General features: G+C 43.0%; 1 protein-coding gene across 2 annotated transcripts in view; it reads left to right on the top strand.

Moving 5' to 3' along the window:
• The window catches only part of ROR1 (ROR family WNT receptor 1), a 158,712-nt gene that overhangs the window by 23,704 nt on the left and 115,603 nt on the right, over positions 1–19,405 (top strand). Inside the window, exon 2 of one of the 2 annotated variants that reach the window (XM_085586130.1) lies at positions 1,598–1,722. The exons of the other annotated variant lie outside the window; for it this stretch is intronic. Within the exon in view, the coding sequence (XP_085442256.1) occupies positions 1,692–1,722 (31 nt within the window). The 5' untranslated portion in view covers positions 1,598–1,691. The remainder of the gene's footprint in view (positions 1–1,597; positions 1,723–19,405) is intronic. 2 annotated transcript variants of the gene reach the window in all.

The raw sequence follows: 19,405 nt of genomic DNA, 5'->3' as shown, positions 1-19,405 counted from the left end.
TTTCATAAACATATTCTTAACCTGCATCTATTTCATTAATCTGAAATTACAAGATTTTTCTGTTGTTTTTTTTTTTTTGTGTTTCCCTGCTTAGTTCAAAGTCCCTGTAACAAGAGCCTTGGTGGTCTGGGAAGAACCCCAAATATAGATTTAGTCGATAATGTGTAATGTAAATAAAATTAGTAGCATGTGCTTGCCTGTTTGTTTGTTTGTTTTACTAAGGGGAAAAGGTCTGCTGTGACATAATGCACACCAAATCCAGGGCACGGGGAGGAACTGTGGGACATCCTTAGCTTTGTTACCTCAGATTGTGGAACTGCTCTTAGGCTTCACATTCCAGAACAATAAAGAGCTGCATTTTTAGTCTCCCAGATTTAAATAACGCAGTGTGATCCCCTGATATTGCTCAGTCTCTGTGGGAAAGAGCTGTGGCATATTGTGTTTTTCCTCTCTCATTTCCCTGCCATCTGTAGTTAATCGAGTAAGAGTGGGTGGGATGCCTGTGCCTGGATGCAGCCACCACACTGGAGGGAATTTTCAGGCCCTTTGGCTTTTCCAGTGCCCATATCTTAGCAAATCAGTTGCTTAAACAATGGAGCAAGTTCCTCCTGGATCCATGAATTCCTCCTGCTGGCATGTGGCAGCCGCCTGCCACTTGGCTTCTTGGCATAAAATTCTGGTCTTAGGTAGTTCAAGCTTTCCTCTTAATAAGCAGCTTTTGTTGGAGCTTATATAACTTTTTGGTATTACAGCTCTCTCTATTTTTTTTTCCATTAAGAAAAAGTTACTTAAATCTGTAAAACCATATTTGTGTTCCTAGAATTGTTTGGGGAAAATAGCAATTTTTTTTTTTTGTTGTTGGTTTCTTTGTCATCCTCTAAGCTTTGGCACCATTGACACTTTCCTACTTCTTTCTGTGGTAAGTGGGAATAGATTTTTCAGTCCCTGCACAGCAAGGGACAGCTGCACAGAAAAGGAGACAGCCTGGACCCTTCTTCTTTCTGCCTTGCCCAAAATCCACAGGGCACATTTGTGGCCACCCTTTTGGATCCTCTCCTGAACATGAATTCTTTCCCACAGCCAGTTCAGCATTTCTAAATGTATTTTTTTTCCATTGGGAAGACACATTTGGATATTAAACATGTGCTTGGAGTGTCATCTTCACTGAGGAGAAAGGAGAGGGAGAAGGGATTTTAGCTGGGCACAGGAGACTAATTTCAGATTTCCATGAGGTTCTGTGTGCATCCCCCTGGCTGGCACTTGGAAAGCCAAAGGCTCTGCACCTCTGAGCACTGACAAAATTTTACTCAAATGAGCCAAATGAGGGGTTATTCAGAGTTTCAGCCCAGAAAGGGAGCATTGCTCAGGGGCAGGTCTCTCTCTGTGCAGTATTTGGCTGCTGACACCACAAGGAGGGATGAAGCTGGTTTAGTATCCATCCATTTTATTCAATAACCACTGTGGAGTGGTTTCCATACTGATTTCTGGCTAAACCACCATTTTCTCCAATTTTCTGATCCTCACAGTTCTCATCCCTGCAAATACCCCAAAACCTTATGATCCTTGACATAATTTTCCCTGTTATATTCTTCCTTAGGCAGGCAAAAGGTGCTATTCCCCTTGCACAGCTGGGAAACGGATCCCTGGACAGGTGAAATAACTCAGTGTGGGCTGACACCTTGAACTCAGCAATGAGCAGAGGTTTTCCTCTGGAAATGCAAGGTAGGAGAATGAAGGAATGGTTTTGCCTCCTGCTGAAACTTCTTCCTCTTGCTCTCCCTTTACTCCAAACTCTGCAAGGCACAAGGAGCTCAACCCCACTCCCTCCCAGGATGGCTTCAAACTCTTGTTAGGAATCCTCATTCACTTGCTTAATTAGTGCCATTTCTTTTTCATAATAAATATAATTTTAGTTGCAAATCTAGAATTTACAGCAACATATTTTTTTGCAGTACTTTCAGCAGGTACCTGCCCTGATACTGTTGTAAAGTGCCAGGTCTGTGATTCAGCTTTTAAATCTGACATAGCAAAAAATGTTATGTTAGACCTGAGTTGGTGTTTATCAAATAATTTTCCATGGAGTGTGCTTGAAGCAGTTTTTTTCATGTATTTTGGGTTAACTGTCCCTGTTTTGAGCACTTTGTGCTTTACATGCCTTCTTCTGCAATTAATTTTTCCAAGGAGTTTTCAGCTGCTCCCACTCTGCCAACACAGAGTGGAAATCCGGGTTGTGTTTTTATGACAAAACTCACACACTTTGTCCCTGTAACTGCACTGATAATGGCCAGATTTCAGGCCTGAGAAGCTGCAGATTAGCCCAGATTTTAGAATAATTGGCCCATCCATATTGCAGAGTTCAGAAGTGAGTTTTGGAAAGTTTCTTGCTGGCAGTGCTGCTGGGGGACTTTGAGCAGCACGAACAGGGTTAATCCCAGCCCTGCTGGAAGAGTCTCCAGGCTGGTGCTGGAGGGATTGACCTGCCCTGGCTGGAACAGCAGGGAATTAATGGAACTTTTCTGCTCTATTCAGAGCAGGGTAGTGAAGCAGCTGAACTTCCCACCAAACTCTGTTTTCTATTGTACTTTTGATGGCAGATTTCTGTAGCGCTGGGCTCCAAAAGACAAATATCCTTCCAATTCCAACTATCCTGCATTTAGGCTTAAAAAATTAAAATAATCTGTAACAATACCAGTTTTATTTAAACAAGGCTGGGGAGGGGGGGAAAGGAGCTCTGCTGCTTGCAGCTAAGAGCATTCAATATGTTTCAGAATAAAGTGTGTAAATAAATAGGGCACACTTAACACTTGTGTGCTGAGATAATCTTATCTCATCTTTTCTTGGGAGGGGAGGTTTTGATTGGGGGGAATGTCATTTTTATCTCTCTTTGAAGTACCTCTGGTATTGTGGTGCTCTGTGCAAACAGCAAAGGCAGAGGACCTGATTTCTGCTGTCAGCTTCTTGTTACTTCAAGTATTTTACATGAACCTCCCAATAAACTACAAAATATTTGACTGTCATATTAATGGAGCCCCATGCTTATTTTACTTTGGGGTGTTTCTCCTTTTTTTTTTTTCCCTCAGTAAGCTCATTGATTTTGAACACTTTTTAAAGACAAAAGTATCCAAAGACATCTGCTGTAAATTTTACATACACACAGAGATGAGGATGAATTATACCAATATTGGTAATACACTTGCATAACTTTCTATGTTGCAAGACTTTTGCACATTTGTGCCTGGATACAGAGCAGTGTGTGGAGCATGGAAGCTCAGGAGCAGGACGAGGAGACAGAGACTGCAAAAACCTGGATTGCATCTGGACCTGGGAATAACTCTTGACCCAGCCCAGACAAGTGATTGACACAATGAACAAGGGAGATCTGAGCTCAAACATTTGGCAGGAACAAAACTGCCTTGTCCTGACTTTCTGTGATCCCTCAGCTGGAGTCTTTTGGAAAACCATAAGGATGGAGACCCTGTGTTGAAAGAGTGTCTGGTAAGATATTGTTGAAAAGGGGCAGGGGGAAGACAGTTTCTGAAGAATTTAGAGCCTTGTTGATCTGCTCACCCCATTGAAAAAAGCAGCTGAAGCAGAAAGTCCCCAAAGGGTTAAGTGGAGGCAGGTGTTCAGTGGACATGATAAACTCTATCTCCTTCAGCTCTGCAGGAATATCCCATTTCTGCTGGGGAACTGGGAGAGCACTGACTCTGTGCACCTCTTTATCCCTAAATGCTTTCCAAGGGCTGATTAAGTTTCCTAATTACCCGCTGTAAATATTCTCATTTAAAAAGAAAAAAAAAAAAGAAATAAAAGAAACAGCTTTCTTCTGAGGGCCAAGTTCTTACTGATTAGAGAGTGGGGGATATTGTTTTTAGTGTAAGAAATTAATTTGTTGGATAGCAGTGACCTTACATCCAGGACAAGCCTGTGTCCCTTCCACATGACACTATCAGAACATTGATTTGAACGCACTTCAACAGGAGGCTTATTTTAGGCTGCAGAAAGTTTATCTTGAAGTGAGCATGATAAAAAATATCCTTTTTCCCCCTGTTCCCCTCTAGACAAGCTCAGAGTCCTGAGCTTTTCTCCTGGAGCAACCTGCAGGATCTGTGCTACCTCACCCATCTGGGCTGCATTCACTCTTTCTGTCTTCATTTTACCTCCAGCCTGGTTTTCCTGGGCTCCTTGTTCTCCTGCCTCTTTTCAGACACGGAAAACTGAAGGAGCTGAATTCAGCTTCTCCCTTGTCCTCCTCTGCCCACGTGTGCCTGAGTTTTATGACAACTTTGCCACATGGCATGTGAGGAAATCTTGGTGAGGTTAATGGGACGTCAGGAGGAATATTAAAAATCCTGATTTATATTGGGACATCTGGTAAATCTTATTTCCACAACCTCTTTTGGTCTGTAGGTGAGCCCTGAAAAGGCTTAAAACTTCCTAGGATCTGCTCTGTTCCCCTGCTCACAGCAGATATTTGGTGCTGTGTACTTGGATTTTGGACAGAGTTTGGACTTTATCTGGCACGACACATTTTTTCTATTGTTTTCCTCTCATTTTTAGGGCTGGTTACATTTAGTTTTCCTTTCTTATAGCAGGCCTGGTAAAAAGAAATAGAACATTTTAAACTTAAAAAAAAAAAAAAAAAGAGGGAAGGACTGACTCATTTTTTTTTAAACTTTTTTTAGTGCAATTTATATAAATTTGAAATATGACTGCACATGTTAACATGAAGGAAAGATCCCAGGAATTTTTCATTTACCAGAATGAATTTGAATTTATCAAAAGCTCCTGACATCTCGAGGCAAGCACGACGCCTCCTTTGTGTTTCAGCCTCCTGCTGGCTCCGGGCCACGGGGCTGTGAAGGATCGTTTTCACCCGAGGCCTCTTGTACTTGGAGGAAATCAATCTTGTGTGATACAGAATTTCTGAGCGTCGGAGCCTTGTCCATCCTCAAAACTTCAAACTCATTCTCTTCCTTGCAGGGCTTTGGCTTGGAGGCAAAGGCTGAGCTCTGCTCTTATCCAAGAAAAATGAACAAGCCTTGTAAAGATGCTTTCTCCTCTCCCTGGCTGTCTATTGAGCTGGAAGATTCTGACTTCTCCCTGGAGTGGGGAAGATGTGGGTGGCCCTGGGCAGAGATGAGGCTGCAGAACAATGGGCCCATTGTTGGGGCTGCTCCGGGAGGGAGCAGAGGGTGGCTGTACCGTGGTGGTTCTGCTGCTGGTGGGCTTTTTGTCTTGTAATTAGAACGGTTGGAGCTGCAGTTCTGCCCCTGGCTGCTGCTCATCACTGAAGGCCATGGGATGCTGCTGAGGTCACCCTCCCTTCACGTGTTAGGGGGGAATGGGGAAGAGAGAGTGCAGGAATGGGGAATGGCTTGGACCTGGCACCTTTGGTACCCAGCTCTCCGGGTTATGGTTGAAAAGGAACGATAAAACCAAAAATCCAGCAGCCTCCTTGAGTCTGGCACTGGGTGAGTGACTGCTTCTTGTTCTGGTGTCCCAGTGGCCAGGTCAGCCACTCACCTCACCTGGAACACAGATCCCAGTGGCCTCTGGGCTTACTCTCTCTCCTCCTTTTTTAAAAATTATCCATGTTTAATTTGGAAAATGCTTTAAGCAGACTTGTGATTTCTAGTTGTGACTCCTCTGTGCTGTTATTTGGTGTGTTCTCTGCTCAGGGGATGGATGGGCTCAGGGTGGGATACTTGGGGTGTCCAGGGCAGGGACTCTGACCCTGATGGGTCCCTTCCAGCTCAGCCTGTTCTCTGATAAGACACCTCACTGAAAGCCCCCATGGTGGAAGCCTTTGGGGTTTTTTTCTGAGCAAATCTGCACTTTGTTCTGTTTCCCCACAGCTGCTTTTTGTAAAAAATGCAATTCCTTCCAGTTGCTGTTAAAAAGAGCAAATAAGAAGCTGTTTTCTTTTTGCTGGCTTACATGGCATTTTACCTTCTAAATCTGTTTGAAACATGTGGAATCTGGACTGGTATCCACACACTGCACAGCTGTAAGCCCATGGCAGGGGAGATCTGGATGCCACTGAATGTGCACAGTACCCAGGTATCCAGCAGCTCTGAGATTTTACACTTCCTCTACAAGATCTGCTGGATCAATAGCTCAGTGCTGAGCTTTTGGGGTGTTGGGGTGAGCTGCTTTTAGATGAAAATAAATATTTTAAATAATTGCAATTTGATCAAGAAAAACACAAGTGATTTGACTCAGGTAGGTAGCAAAAAGATAAGGATTCTCTTCTCCATGTTTGTCCTGCTCATTTTTTTGTTGGATCTGGTGTTGGAGACCATATCTGCAGGATAACTGTGGCTTTTCCCACTCTTTGGAGTGGGAAATCACTCAGCTTGCAGACTCATTTCTCTGCCTGCTCACAGAAATGATCCTCTGAATTTGCAGCAGAGTTTGTCTTGTAATATCTGCTCACCACAGCTTTTTCCTCTGCTGTTTATTTTCCAGAAGAAAGCAGTGGATATTCACCCAACAAGAACATGAAATCAGCACTGATTTTTTTTTTTCCTTTGCTGTGCTTGTGTCAGGGAAGTTGGGCAAAATGTCATAGCCCTGGAATCTGTTCTTTTTTTCTGCTCATTTCATTGCCTGGCTGCAGTGCTGGTGTCAGAGCAATAAATCCAAGGGCTTGTCTGATGAGCTTGCCCTTTTTGAAGCCTGATGCAAACAAAAATTGAAGCCCACACAACTTCTGAATGGTGGCTGAGTATTGGCCTCTTCTCTCCACAGCAGAAGCTGAGCAAGGATTTGGCCAAACAACAAAATCTGGGCAGCAAAAGAAATTATTGTGAGCTGCAGCAACTGGAGGCTCCTGGCTGCAGGGGCAGGGCAGGATTTCCCAACCAGCCCAGTTTTGGCACTTCCAGTGTCAGGCATAGATCATCATTAGTCTCACCCCAGCAGCCTATGGATTTGCTTTCCTTTATTTGCTGCCTGAAAGCTGCAAGTAGCTGCAGTAATTGCTGAGAATAAATCTGATTTTATCCAAGTGAGTGCCTGGACCAAAGCCCTGCTTGCCTGGGCTTTAACCCTTGCAGGAGCCAGGAGGGCTCCGTGCTCCCTGCCCAGCTGGGGTGAGCCTCTGCTGGAGTTCTGGCTTCAAACTTAGAGTTTGGGCTTTTAGCAATGCATATGGGGCAAGATGGAGGTTTTAGGGTGGTGGCAGGTTGTTCTTCTTCCTTCTTCTCCATGGGTTTGGGTGATAATTTATAACTGGACAGCAAAATCTGTACTACAGACTTTGAGTGATCAGTTATTGGGTTAAAAGTGAAAATAATTTAGGTGTCATTTCTTAATTGTATAGTTTAGCCTTAAAAGACCTTGTAACAAGAGATAGTTGGCCATTTTGTGCCTTGTTAGTGAAGAACTGCAGAACTCACTGCTGTGAGACTGCGACATAGGTAAGAAATAATAAACACCTGAGTCTGAGATGAACCATCGAGTGCCTTCAATCCCGACCTCCACAGAGGTGGAAGAAGGAGGCTGAAAACCAGCAAAGCACATTCCAAGCATTATTTCCCAGTGATAAGATCTGTGAAGCTCCTGGGACAGTGGTTGTTTGTTACTTGGTTCATAACTCCATTCATTGCCTCCTTGAGCTGATCTGTTCCGCCACGAGCACAGAGCTGAAGGAACTCCTAAGCACATGGAATTCAAATGGCTTTCCATAAAAATCCAACCATGTGCCCCTTCAGGGATTCTCCCAGTGCTTTTTCCAAAGGGATTGAACTGGGCATTTCTAAGAGAGAAACGCTGTAGTTCCCTGCATGTCTATATGAGTTTGTAGATAAATGATATTAAATGAAATTATCTTAAATGTCACATGCTGTGGCTTTTGCTGATGTTGTGTCAATGGGGAAAATAATCTCAAAGTTTTTAAAGACAGCATTTTAAAATTATACTTCCAATTAAAGGAATAACATTGTTTAGAACCTTTAACCCTAATATTGCTACAAATAGTATTGAAGCACTACTGAACAAGTAGTAGTAACCATACTTGTGCTTTTCCTATTTTTTTTTTCAATTACATGATGAAATCCTCAGAATGACTTGGACATGTCTCTCTTTCTTAGCATAAATTAATTTGATGCTTTCAGAAAGAGGATTTTCCCTTACATTATTCAAACTGAGTTTTCAATGTATAATGATGTGATTTTGTTCTATCAGTTTGTTGTTCCAGATGCTTGTATTTAATTATTAATCATTACCTCTGGTTTGCTTGGAGGCTGTTTGTGTCAATAAGCATAACCCAATCCAGAGCTGATATTAATTACAGATAAGGGCTGTGTAACACACACAGCTTTGTGTGAGCCAGCAGTCCCAAAATCTGAATTTGTAATTCAGCTGCATGGGGTTTTCCTCACTCAGAGGTTGTTTCTTTTCATTTATTTACAGAGAAAGGAAAATGGCTAAAGTTGGTTAATGCCCAGCTTTTATGTTCAGGTTGAGTGACTTGCTGGAGATATTTTAAAGGGAATGATAAATACTGAGGGTTTTTTGATGCCAGAAAAATACCAGGAAAATAAGAAGGAATGCTATTGGATATTTTTATCATTTGCACAATGGTGCAGAAATCGTTGTTTAGGTTTCATTTGAGGTCAGACAGTGGCGAGATCTCATTACTGATTGCAAAGAAGTATTTTCCTAAAAATAAAGATAAACTAGATGAATCCCTGCTTTTGTGTTGCCTTTTAATAGAGCACTGCAATGGAAATGTCAAGGTCATGGTTTCCATTAATGCCATTTAGAGGTGTAGAGAGGATAAACTCAAATGTTGTGTTACTTGTGTGCTTGTCTTTGCCATGCAGGAGACATTCCAGCTCACTTGGAAGTTTCTGTCTAGAAATTTCTTTTTTCCTTCTCTCTGCTGTTTTGAAATAGTGATGATGTTCATTGTCTTGAACTGGGTGATCACCTCCTGCCCTGATCCTGCTCTCACAGCCAGGACTCTCACAGTCATCAACTTGGCAGAATTTCTTTAAGGTACCGGAGAGAAAAAATTGGAGATCGTGAAGGATTTAAAAAAATATTTCTGCATTTTGTTGTTGGATTTTTTTTTCATTGTCTCTCAAATATTTCTGGGTTTAAAATGAGAGTTAATAACCTTACATGACTCCCAGTGCACCGCTGGCAGCTCTGGGCCTCGTAGCACAAATTCCCTTCAGGAAGGATTGGCAGAACTCACCTCTTCACCATGAGCAGCAGAGTGGTTGGAATAACTCCAGCTGAGCTCCTGGATGGACTCATCCTGAATTTCCCTGCCACTGATTCCCAGCAGGAGCCTCTTAGGAATGTGCAATCCTAAGCTCGGTCTGAGTGAAACAGTTAAATGGCTTTTCCTGAGTTTGTGGGAGTCTCTTGGGCACAACAATTGAATAAATACTTGACCTACTCTGGGGGGGGGTTTATTGTAGTTTAGACTGTCTTAACTCAGGGACTCAGGAGAGGCCAATCCAACAAGCTGATGATAATTTTAATTTAACCTTTTGAATTTCTATTGAGGTGCTGAATGAAGCCAGCCCGAGTGGCTGCCTGCCTCCTCCCTGGGCAGAGTCCTTAATTGGGGTCAGTTCTGCATAGTTACAATTTATGATCTGCTGCTTGTGTTCATGAATACTTTGGGAATGTGCTCTTTCCTTGCACTGAGTTTGTCCAGATGTGTCAATATTTTGGTTTGGATGATAGAAAATAAATGGTGGAGATTAACTGCCTGCGACATTGTCTTTTAACAATGAAGTAGAGCCATTTTTCACCTCGGGAGATGTCTGTAAAACAAATATTGAGATTTGCAGAGTGGCTACAGCAGCTCGTGCACCAGGGATTTCCAGTAGCCTTTGCTACATCCCTTTGGGACTGTGAGAATCCCAGAGGGAATCTGCTCTGATAAAGGCTTCGGGTCGTGTCAAGTGTGGTGAGGTTTGGCTTTTATATTTTCACATTCTGAGCTGTTTTAGTGTGTAGTTCTGAGATTCACACCAGGGGATGCTGAGCTCTGCACAGAGCAGAGACAAAACAATTCCTGCTCCAGCTGGGCACCAAGGACAAATGATCCAAACCTCAGCCCAGGAGCACAAACAGCGTGGGCTGGAGAGAGAAAAACAAGCAGGGTGGGACTGATGGGCTGGAGCTGGAATGGGACAATGAACTCCAAGGTGCCAATGGAGCAGAACTGATCCCAGGAGAGCCCCAGGAGCGCTCGTGCATTTTGGGACCATTTTGGGTCATTTGGGTGCAGCCCTGGCTGGGCTCTGGTGCTGCCCAAGGTGGATCCATGGAGGAGATGCTTTGGATAAATAAATCCCTGCTTTATTCTGGGACTCTGCCCAGCCTCTGCTCCAGGGCAGCCCCCACAAGGCATCAGTGGAAAGGTGGGAAGGATCTCCCCAATTCTTGTGCAGGGGGAGTTGTGCACAGTAGATGAGCTGGGAGCCAGTTTGGGGAATTTCATGGTGAAATCAGAAAAGCCATAATGTCATTTTATCCCCTTAGCTGTGATCCAGGGAACAGGTGAGGTCTCCAAAGGCCGATGTCCCCCGGAGCTCCTCACAGCCACCTCCAGCTCCTCTCAGCCACCTCCTTTCTGTGCCTTTGTGAATCCCCAGGTGCTTCCATGACAAAGCCAGGAGGTGTTAATGGGAATTAAGAGCCCATTTCCCCTTAGTGCCTTTAGTCCTTTCCAGAGGTGTGAGCAGCACATCAGGACCTCCAACTGCTTGGAAAAGAGGTGAAAACCCCTCTGGATAACTCTGGGACAATGGCAGACACCCGGATCCACATCGGGGAATGCCAGAGGCGATTCCCTGCTAAAGACCTGCTCTTCCCTGTGGATTGGGTGGATGTGGAGACCCCCAGAGTGTCACTTGGCTCAGGTGATGGATGGCCAGGACACCCCACTTGGGAAACAGGCACTGAACTCCTGGAGCTGGAACCAGGTTATTCATTTTAGGATTTGATGTAAGAGATCCCACAATGAACCTATTGTAGCGGAGCTGGGGTGAAAGGGGGAAATGGCTTCACTGGGGACTGCAGGATCCATTCATTTAAAATGATCCCAAGCAGGTAGGAAGGATTTTCTGCACCAGGCATCCACTGGCTCGGGCTGGATTCCAAAGGAGATGTTTGACAGAGCCTGACTGGGATGCTGGGAGCGAGGTGATGTAAGTGTGAGTCAGCCTGACCCCAGCGGGGCCTTACCAATGTACCCTAAATTGGCTACTTTAGGCCTGGAAACACTTGGATTTTTCAAAGGCAGAGCTGTTTCCCCAGGATTAGGCCTTTGATATTTCTCAGTTGCTCTGTTTTTCTAAGCTGGAGAGCTTTGAGTGTGTAATACCTGCAGAGCTGTGTTCTTGCAGAGCCAATCTGAGAGCAATAAACCAGGAAATGCTGCACAGGGATCACTTCAGTTCCTTGGGAAGCGTAGAATATTTCATATTGTGCACTTCTAGTAGGATGCAGGGAGTTCAGGATCAAACTCTTGCCTCTCTAATAATCAGCAGTGATAAATAAACTCCTAAACTGGAGGGCAAAAAGGAGTTTTTGGTAAGAAATATCTGTATCTTGCTCTGAACTCTAAGCTAGAGAAGGAATTTCCTTCTAAAGTTCAGTTTTATCTCTTTTATTACCCACACCCTTGGTGTTTTGCAATCTCTTGATGGCAATGTCATGCCTAAATCAGGAATATTTTATTACTTATTTTTAAAAAGTGTTGCTTGAGTTACTAAAGGTATGGCTGCAGTGAGAAGTCATGTATTTCATTTGAAGCTGGTTACTTTAAAAATATTTGTCTAAGCTTTCATTTGGCTTCTTGATTACTCTATAGAAGTGACAGTAGTTTAATTGGAAACCCCACTTTGTATTTATGGAAAATTTTCACATGCTGTCTTTTCTGAAAGCTGGAGAATACAAGAAGGAACACAATGTTTCCCACAAACTATACATCTCCACAATTCCACAGGCTCTCAGCAGCTGGATTGAAAAGGTTTTTAATCCCAGTTATGTGTTTAATTAGGAAAGGGAGCCTTGGCAGATCTTCTGACTTACAGTTCATTTTAAAGTCTTCCAAAAAAAAAAAAAGAGAAAAAAAAAGAAGAAAAAAAGAAGAAGAAATCAATCCAATTTGGTTTCATTCTCATATATAAATTAAGAACTCGTTTTTTTCCACTTCACAAAGCTATCTGCTGTGGCCCCTCCTGATGGATTGCACAGGGCAATTGCTTCCAAATGAGGAGCGTGGGGCTGGAATTTGGGGCTGGAATCTGGCACGGTTCTCACCGGCTCCAACCCAAAACTTGTGCCTCTCCACATCCTCCCACGAGGCACTGCCCAGCCCTCAGAGTGGGAATTTTCTTCCAAAATCTCCATCCCTTTGCAGAGTGGGGAAGGAAAAGCCCGTTAGGAGATTCCTGCCTGGAGTATCCATCCATGCTGTTCCTTCAGACAAGCCTCCCCAAATCCTGGGAATTTATCTTAATTAAAAAAAAAAATAAGAACCACACAGAAGAGTCGAGCTCTGGAGCTGTTACATGGCAAACTGGACTTAAAAATATCTGTATTTCTGTATCTATCTCCTAGCAGCCTTCATTGCAGGCTATAGGGTTGGAAACAGTGGAGTCTCACCTTCAGCATGAGGCAAGGCCAGATTCCCACCTGGGACATCTCCCACCACCCTCTCTGCCCTTCCCCAACCATTTTGGGGCACAGAAATCATTCCCTTTGTGTGTGGGACAGGATCAAACTGAGTGGGTTTAAACCACAATAATTTAATGCAAGAGTACAAATTGCCTACCAGCTCCTTCTGTGAAGTTTGAGGTCTTGGTAACAAATCTGAGACAAATGGGGAGGAGAGGAGTTGCTTTGGGAGGAGAGGAATTGCTTCAAGCTGACAGAAATGTTTCAGTGTCTTCATCAGGAAACACAGAGGAACAACCCTGAACTGAGCTCCAAGGTTTTTACATGGCAAACTGGACTTCAAAATATCTGTATTTCTGTATCTATCTCCTAGCAGCCTTCATTCCCAGGCTATAGGGTTGGAAACAGCTAAGGATGGATGATTCTTATTTTTTTTTAAATTAAAATAGGAATTTCCCAGGACTTGGGGAGGTTTGTAGCTGTAATTATTAACTTTTAAGCTGCCTCACTGCCTCCTCCTCCCCCTGAAGAAACCAAAACGTTCACCTGGTGGAATGGAGTGGATCTGCAGAGAAATCCTTCACGTCTGGCCTGGATGTCTGACTGAATTTGGTGTGGATCTTGTGGGCTGGGGCAAGTGCTGGAAGCGATTAAAGGGCTGAACAAAAAGCTCCATTCAAGGCCTATCGCCTTCCTGCTGGGGTAATCCAAGTACCCAAAATTCAAAAATATGGGCTACGAGGCTGTGGCTGCCACAGAGCACAACTTCTAAAGGTGTCCACAACATCCACTCTCTCGAAAATGTTGCTTCAGTGGTGGAGGATTAATTTGAAAAATGCAACAAAGCAGCCCAATATAACATATCCATATATATCCAATTAAATCGAATTGAGCACTTTTAATAAAGTGGAGTTTCAAGCTGGGAAAAATTTTCTCCTGTCACTCAAAGTTAGGCCAAGGAAACATTTTTCTTTTGCCTTGAAATAGCTGTATTTATTATATCTGACCTGCTCAACATTGCTGGTTTTACTTAAGAACTAGAAAGAAACAAATGCTTTTCATCGCCCGATGCCTTTTTTTTTGTAGCGTGAAATTGTTTTCCCAAGAAAAACAAGGTAGAAATGGTTTCCAAAACACAGCCCGGAATAATCAAACAGTCTTTTTTGAAAAAGATAATAAAAACCAAGCTGCTTAATCCTAATTGTTTGAATCTATTCTAAATTATTTACTTTCTGCCCGGCAGCTTGTTCTCATTTTTAAGCTTTCAAACAGCTCTATTTGGTATTTAGCTTTCAGTAGTTCCTTCCTCAAAGGTGAAAATGCAGAGGGGATTCTTGAGTGCTCAGAAAAACCCAGAAAATATAAACTGATTCAGCTTCCACTGAGGGGGTTATCCTGGATTTTAGTTGCTTCCTAATAGAAAATGTCTGGACAGCAGGTGAGCCCCTGAAGTCCAGCCCAGGCTGGGTTTACTTTTAGCAGATATTTTGGCCATATTTCAGTTAAATACAGAATTTTTAGAATATATTTTAGTTAAATACAGGATTTTTTGGGGGTTGTGCCATAATGGATTTGCAGATCTGCTCCAGTCACATCGGGTTGAACATCTCCAGCCATTCCCTGGGTTTATTTATATTATTTATTTTTATTTATATTATTATTATTATTACATTTCTATTATTTTATTGCTTATATTGATATTATTTATTTATATTATTGATTATTATTTATATTATTATATTATTTCTATTATTTTATTACTTATATTAGTATTATTTATTTATATTATTGATTTTTCATTTTACTTTAACCGTCTCACGTTGGCCTCTTCACTGTGCAGTTGGGGTGGGTGGGAAGCAGATTTTTTTCTCTCCTGCCTAATTGTGGGAAATATTTTTGGGTTTTTTGTACTTTTTAGCTCCCATGTGTTCGCTGTGAGAGGTTGCTGGGCTTGAGTCCCATATTGTGAAATCTGTGCATAAAACTGCTGGCAAACTTTTATTTTGTCAAAGCCTTTATTTGCTACTTCTGTTAGGGCAGTGGAAGTGGGAAGATTCAAATTCTGATTTGATCCCAGGAATTTTTAAGTAAGGAATTTAATTTTTCAGTTGAAAATAGTGCGGATTCATTTGCAAACTATAGGCTAAAAATCTGAATGCTGTAATTGAAAATTATAATAAATAAGCAACAATTATTATAAATGAGCAATATGTTAAAATTGTAAAAAATAAATTAGTTATGTTATTAATAACTTGATTATTTTATGAAAATGATAATGAAGGAGTAATAATTGTGATAATTCAGTGTGTGACTGCTGGGCTGGTAGCTGATTGGAATAATTTTTCCCCATGGGATGAGCAGCATGATTTCTAGGAATGTGACCCAGTCACTGGCTCCTTTGTATGTGAACAGTGGTAATTGATTTAAATTGATTTTCTTCTTGTAATTCTTGTTTTTGGCAGTGTTTGCTTTGACAGGGCCACATTTGCTGTAGGTGTTAATTAGTGGATCTTTATGGCCTCCAGTAATCAGCACCCGGCTCCTCTATTTCTGTGCAACACACAGAATATTTTGGCAATTTTCGTTATTTTCAGGGTAGTGCTGAGGCAGCAGTGGGGTTTGTGTTAGTTTTTACTTCCACCTTTTGCAGAAATAATAAAAAAATAGGCGCAGAAAGCACCGTCCTGCTTAAGAGAAAGGTGATTTTAATTTCTCAGCAAGTTAATCATTCATTGCTTCGTTTGTGGCTGCAGCACTGGGAGTGAAATGTGCTGTAAAGATGCACCTGCCTGCCCAGAGAGAGCTGAGCTCTGAAACCCTGCCTGGCTTTCAACTCCAGCCCAGGCACAGCAAAAATGGATTTAAAGTGGAGCTCTGGGACCTGTGATAATCCAGAGCTCAAGCAAATTTCCACATTTTGCATCTCATGGCAATGGTATTCCAGGATTGCTCCGTGCTTTTTCCATTTGGAAACTAATATGTGTTTTCCTTGCTGGTTCTGGTCTCAACTTTGATAATTTATAAATTTGAAATCTGGAATGTGACTGGTAATCACAGAATCATGGGATAGTTGGGCTTGGAAGGGATTGTAAAGCTCATCCAATCCCACCCTGCCATGGCAGGGACATCTCCACTGTGCCAGGCTGCTCCAGCCTGGCCCTGGGCACTGCCAGGGATCCAGGGCAGCCCCAGCTGCTCTGGGAACTCCATCCCAGCCCCTGCCCAGCCTCCCAGCCAGGAATTCCTTCCCAATATCCCATCAAAATTCACCTTCTTCCAGCTTCCAGCCACTCCCTGTGTCCTGTCCCTCCATCCTTGTCCCCAGCCCCTCTCCAGCTCTCCTGGAGCCCCTCCAGGCCCTGCCAGGGGCTCTGAGCTCTCCCTGGATCCTTCTCCTCTCCAGGGGAACATTCCCAGGGGCTCTGAGCTCTCCCTGGATCCTTCTCCTCTCCAGGGGAACATTCCCAGGGGCTCTGAGCTCTCCCTGGATCCTTCTCCTCTCCAGGGGAACATTCCCAGGGGCTCTGAGCTCTCCCTGGATCCTTCTCCTTTCCAGGGGAACATTCCCAGGGGCTCTGAGCTCTGCCTGGATCCTTCTCCAGGTGAGCACTCCCAGCCTGAGCCAAACAGAGATTCCAGCAAGCATCAGAAATTTGCTATTTTCCTACTGAAAATGCAGGCACTCCAAATTCCAGCACTGGAATTAAGTGTGGGCTTACAAACTTTGACCCAAAGTCTGTTGGGTCAGCGTGAGGCTGGCATTGAATTGCAGTGGATTTTGATCAGTGGCACTCAATTTATCAAGTGATTTCCCTGCTATTCCCTTTCTCTCCTGTAAAGTTCCCAGAGGAATTCCCAGTCTGGAATCCTGTGCCAAAGTCACATGCAAGGGCAGGTTCTGGCATAAATGAGAATATCCAGTGGAAATGTGGCTGCACACTGGGCAAAAACAGGGAGAAGAATTCCTGTCCTTCCACTTCCAGAGCTGCCTGTGCCTCTGCTGTGCTGTGCTTTCATGGAGACACCATTCCTGTGCTTCTCCTTCAGAACTTTTCTTCTAAAAATGTCTCACTGCAAAATGAAAAAGAAAAGCTTGAGCTGTTGGTTGGGAAGTGTGGAAATTTTTAATGCCTGGCAAATTCACGGGGATTTGGTGTCTTGTTTCAGGGCAGCTTCCTTTAACTCTATTAAAACTTGTTTAAAAATTTAAATCCATTTAAATCTATTTGTTCCTGGAAATAATAATAGCATTATCTTCTTTTGGAGTGTTCAGGGAAGAGCTGTAATGTGGGGGTGTCATACAGGGCATGTGTGGGCTGGATGTCCATTTATACAAGGGTCAATTAGTATATATATATGTATATATGTGTTATATATTTACATATATATGAAAAATTAGACTATAAGTAACTCTGCCTGCAGAGTTCCTAATGAGAAGGGATCCACTGGCACACAAGGAAAAGGTATTTTTCCTCTTTCCAGGCTGGCAGCCTTTAGTCACTCACTTCAAAGGGAAAACCAGGTCTTTATTCCTGTATCCCAATGCCTTTCACCCCTCAGCTAATCCATAGGTTTGGGAGACTCATCCCATGGCTAAACCACAGAAACTGGGATATCATATAGAAAAATGTAAAGGGTGGGGTGGTGAGAAACCCAGCAAAAGAACTTGAAGGTCACAGCGCTTTAGGAGGATTTGATTTTATTTCTGCCCTGACAAAGCTCTTCCTCATTTTGATTGAAGAGTGGAGATGGAAAACATCAGGGAAACTTCCTTTGCTGCAGATAACAGAGCCTTTGATGCAGGCTGTGCCTAGAGCTCAGTCCAGAGGGATGAGGTACAAGGGAATTTATTCCTCATCATTTTGGGGGATCAGGAGCAGTTCCTGATGGGCAGCAAGCCCCTCCTCACTCACCTTGTGTCTCATTTTGTGCCCAGAGCCTGGCCAGGTTTTCCTCCTTTCTGCTGCTTCCTCAGAGGGGTTTTCCCGAGGTTTTCTCAGCTTTGTGGTTTTTTGTTTGTTGGTTTTTTTTTGCCTTGGGTTTGTTTTGTGAATGAAAGGCTCCATTTCCCCGAGTTCAGAGCTCCCTCCTTGCTTCTGGAATAACCAGGAGTGGTTGAGCCCTGTCTCTGCACAGCCACCCAAGTCACTCACTGCTGTTGATTTGCCTTTTCCATGGAGTCCTGAACCTCCCCAGCTGCTCCCAGCGCTGGGTCACCTTCAGGGAGTCTCCATCAGGATTCCCTGGGACACCCTGAGTTCTCCTGGGGGTCTGTGCCCTCCTCTGACCCCAGCACAGCCTCAGGTGCTGCTATTGCAGGAACACCTGGGCCATGCTTTTGCTTTTCCTACTGGAAAAAAAAAAACCACTTGGATTATTTTTTCTACATTAATTCCATCTGAGCATGAGATTCTCATCATTTCAGAGGTAATAATTGGAAATTACTTCATTTTGCTTCCAAAGGTAGCAATCAGGATTTAATAAAGACTCACTTGATAGAATTTATTGCCCCATCTTCCAGGATTTTTGGGATATTTTTGTAAGTCCCAGGGTACTCAGAGAGGCACAAGGCTTGTACCTGTGTAAGGTCATGGCATGTTTTATCCTTGTTCCAACTTGTTAGGAAACTCAGGGTTTTAATGCCTGCTTGGAAGTTGTTCTTATTGTTCTTGCCTCTTGATGTTTGCTGGCCATTATACCTAATACAATGTATTTTATATACATATATATATATATGTATATATATAACATACATATATAATTATGCAAGGCATAATTGCTAGGCATTATTAACTTTGACACCTTATTTATAGCTCCACTACTTTTTTCCTATATTAAACCAAGCTAATCTGATGAGCAATATTTGGAAATTTTATTATTAAAGGCCCGTGGTTTGCATATCTTAGATATTCAATGTCTTTAAGGATTTCTGATGAATAAACATAAAATCACAGAGCAGCTGAGGCTGAATCCCTGACTGGTTTGGGTTGGAAGGGACCTGAAACTCATCCAGTTCCACCCAGGGACACCTTCCACTATCCCAGGCTGCTCCAGGTCCTGGCCTTGGACACTTCCAGGGGTGAGGATCCATTTTTGGATGCTCACAGGTTGAACACTTTCATTCTCTGAGCTAAAATCCATTTGATAGGTGACAATACTTGAAGTTAATAATATTTCCTGACCCCTTGGCAGCCTGGAGCAAACCTGGATGTGTCCCATGTTCCAGTTGGAGTCCATGTTGTCCCTAAGCAGATTTCCAGAGTGCAGCTTTTTCTCCTGACAATGGATCAGGGAGAAAAGGCAGCTCCCCAGTGATTAAATGTCACTTACTCTGTGCTCTTTATTCAGCTCTTCCCCAGCTGCTGACAAAAGGTGCTTTCTCTGAATGCAGAGCAGCAAGCTGAGCTGGTAAAGTACCATAAATTCCTCATGCCTGGCAGATAAACCTGCCTGAAGCATTAAATTCAGGGCAAACATCTACTTCTTTATTAAAAAACAAAGTTTTGTAGGAAATGATACATTTCAAAGTGATTTTTTGGCCATTTTTCCTTTCAAGTTTGTAATTTTGATTCTAAATTTTAATGAAGCACTGAACACTACTTGGCAACATTTCCATTTTTGCAGATTTTACAAGGGAAAAGAAGCATTTCCTGCCCAGTTATGATTTAAACCTGCACTTCCTCAATTCCCAAAGCTCGTGTTCCACGGCAGTCCCTGTTCCCTGAGGATTTCCCCAAAGGACTGATGTATT

The sequence above is a fragment of the Lonchura striata genome, chromosome 8 (genome assembly GCF_050655825.1).
Source record: "Lonchura striata isolate lonStrDom1 chromosome 8, ASM5065582v1, whole genome shotgun sequence".
Classification (NCBI taxonomy): domain Eukaryota; kingdom Metazoa; phylum Chordata; class Aves; order Passeriformes; family Estrildidae; genus Lonchura; species Lonchura striata.
This window is presented reverse-complemented; position numbering and strand designations above follow the sequence as displayed.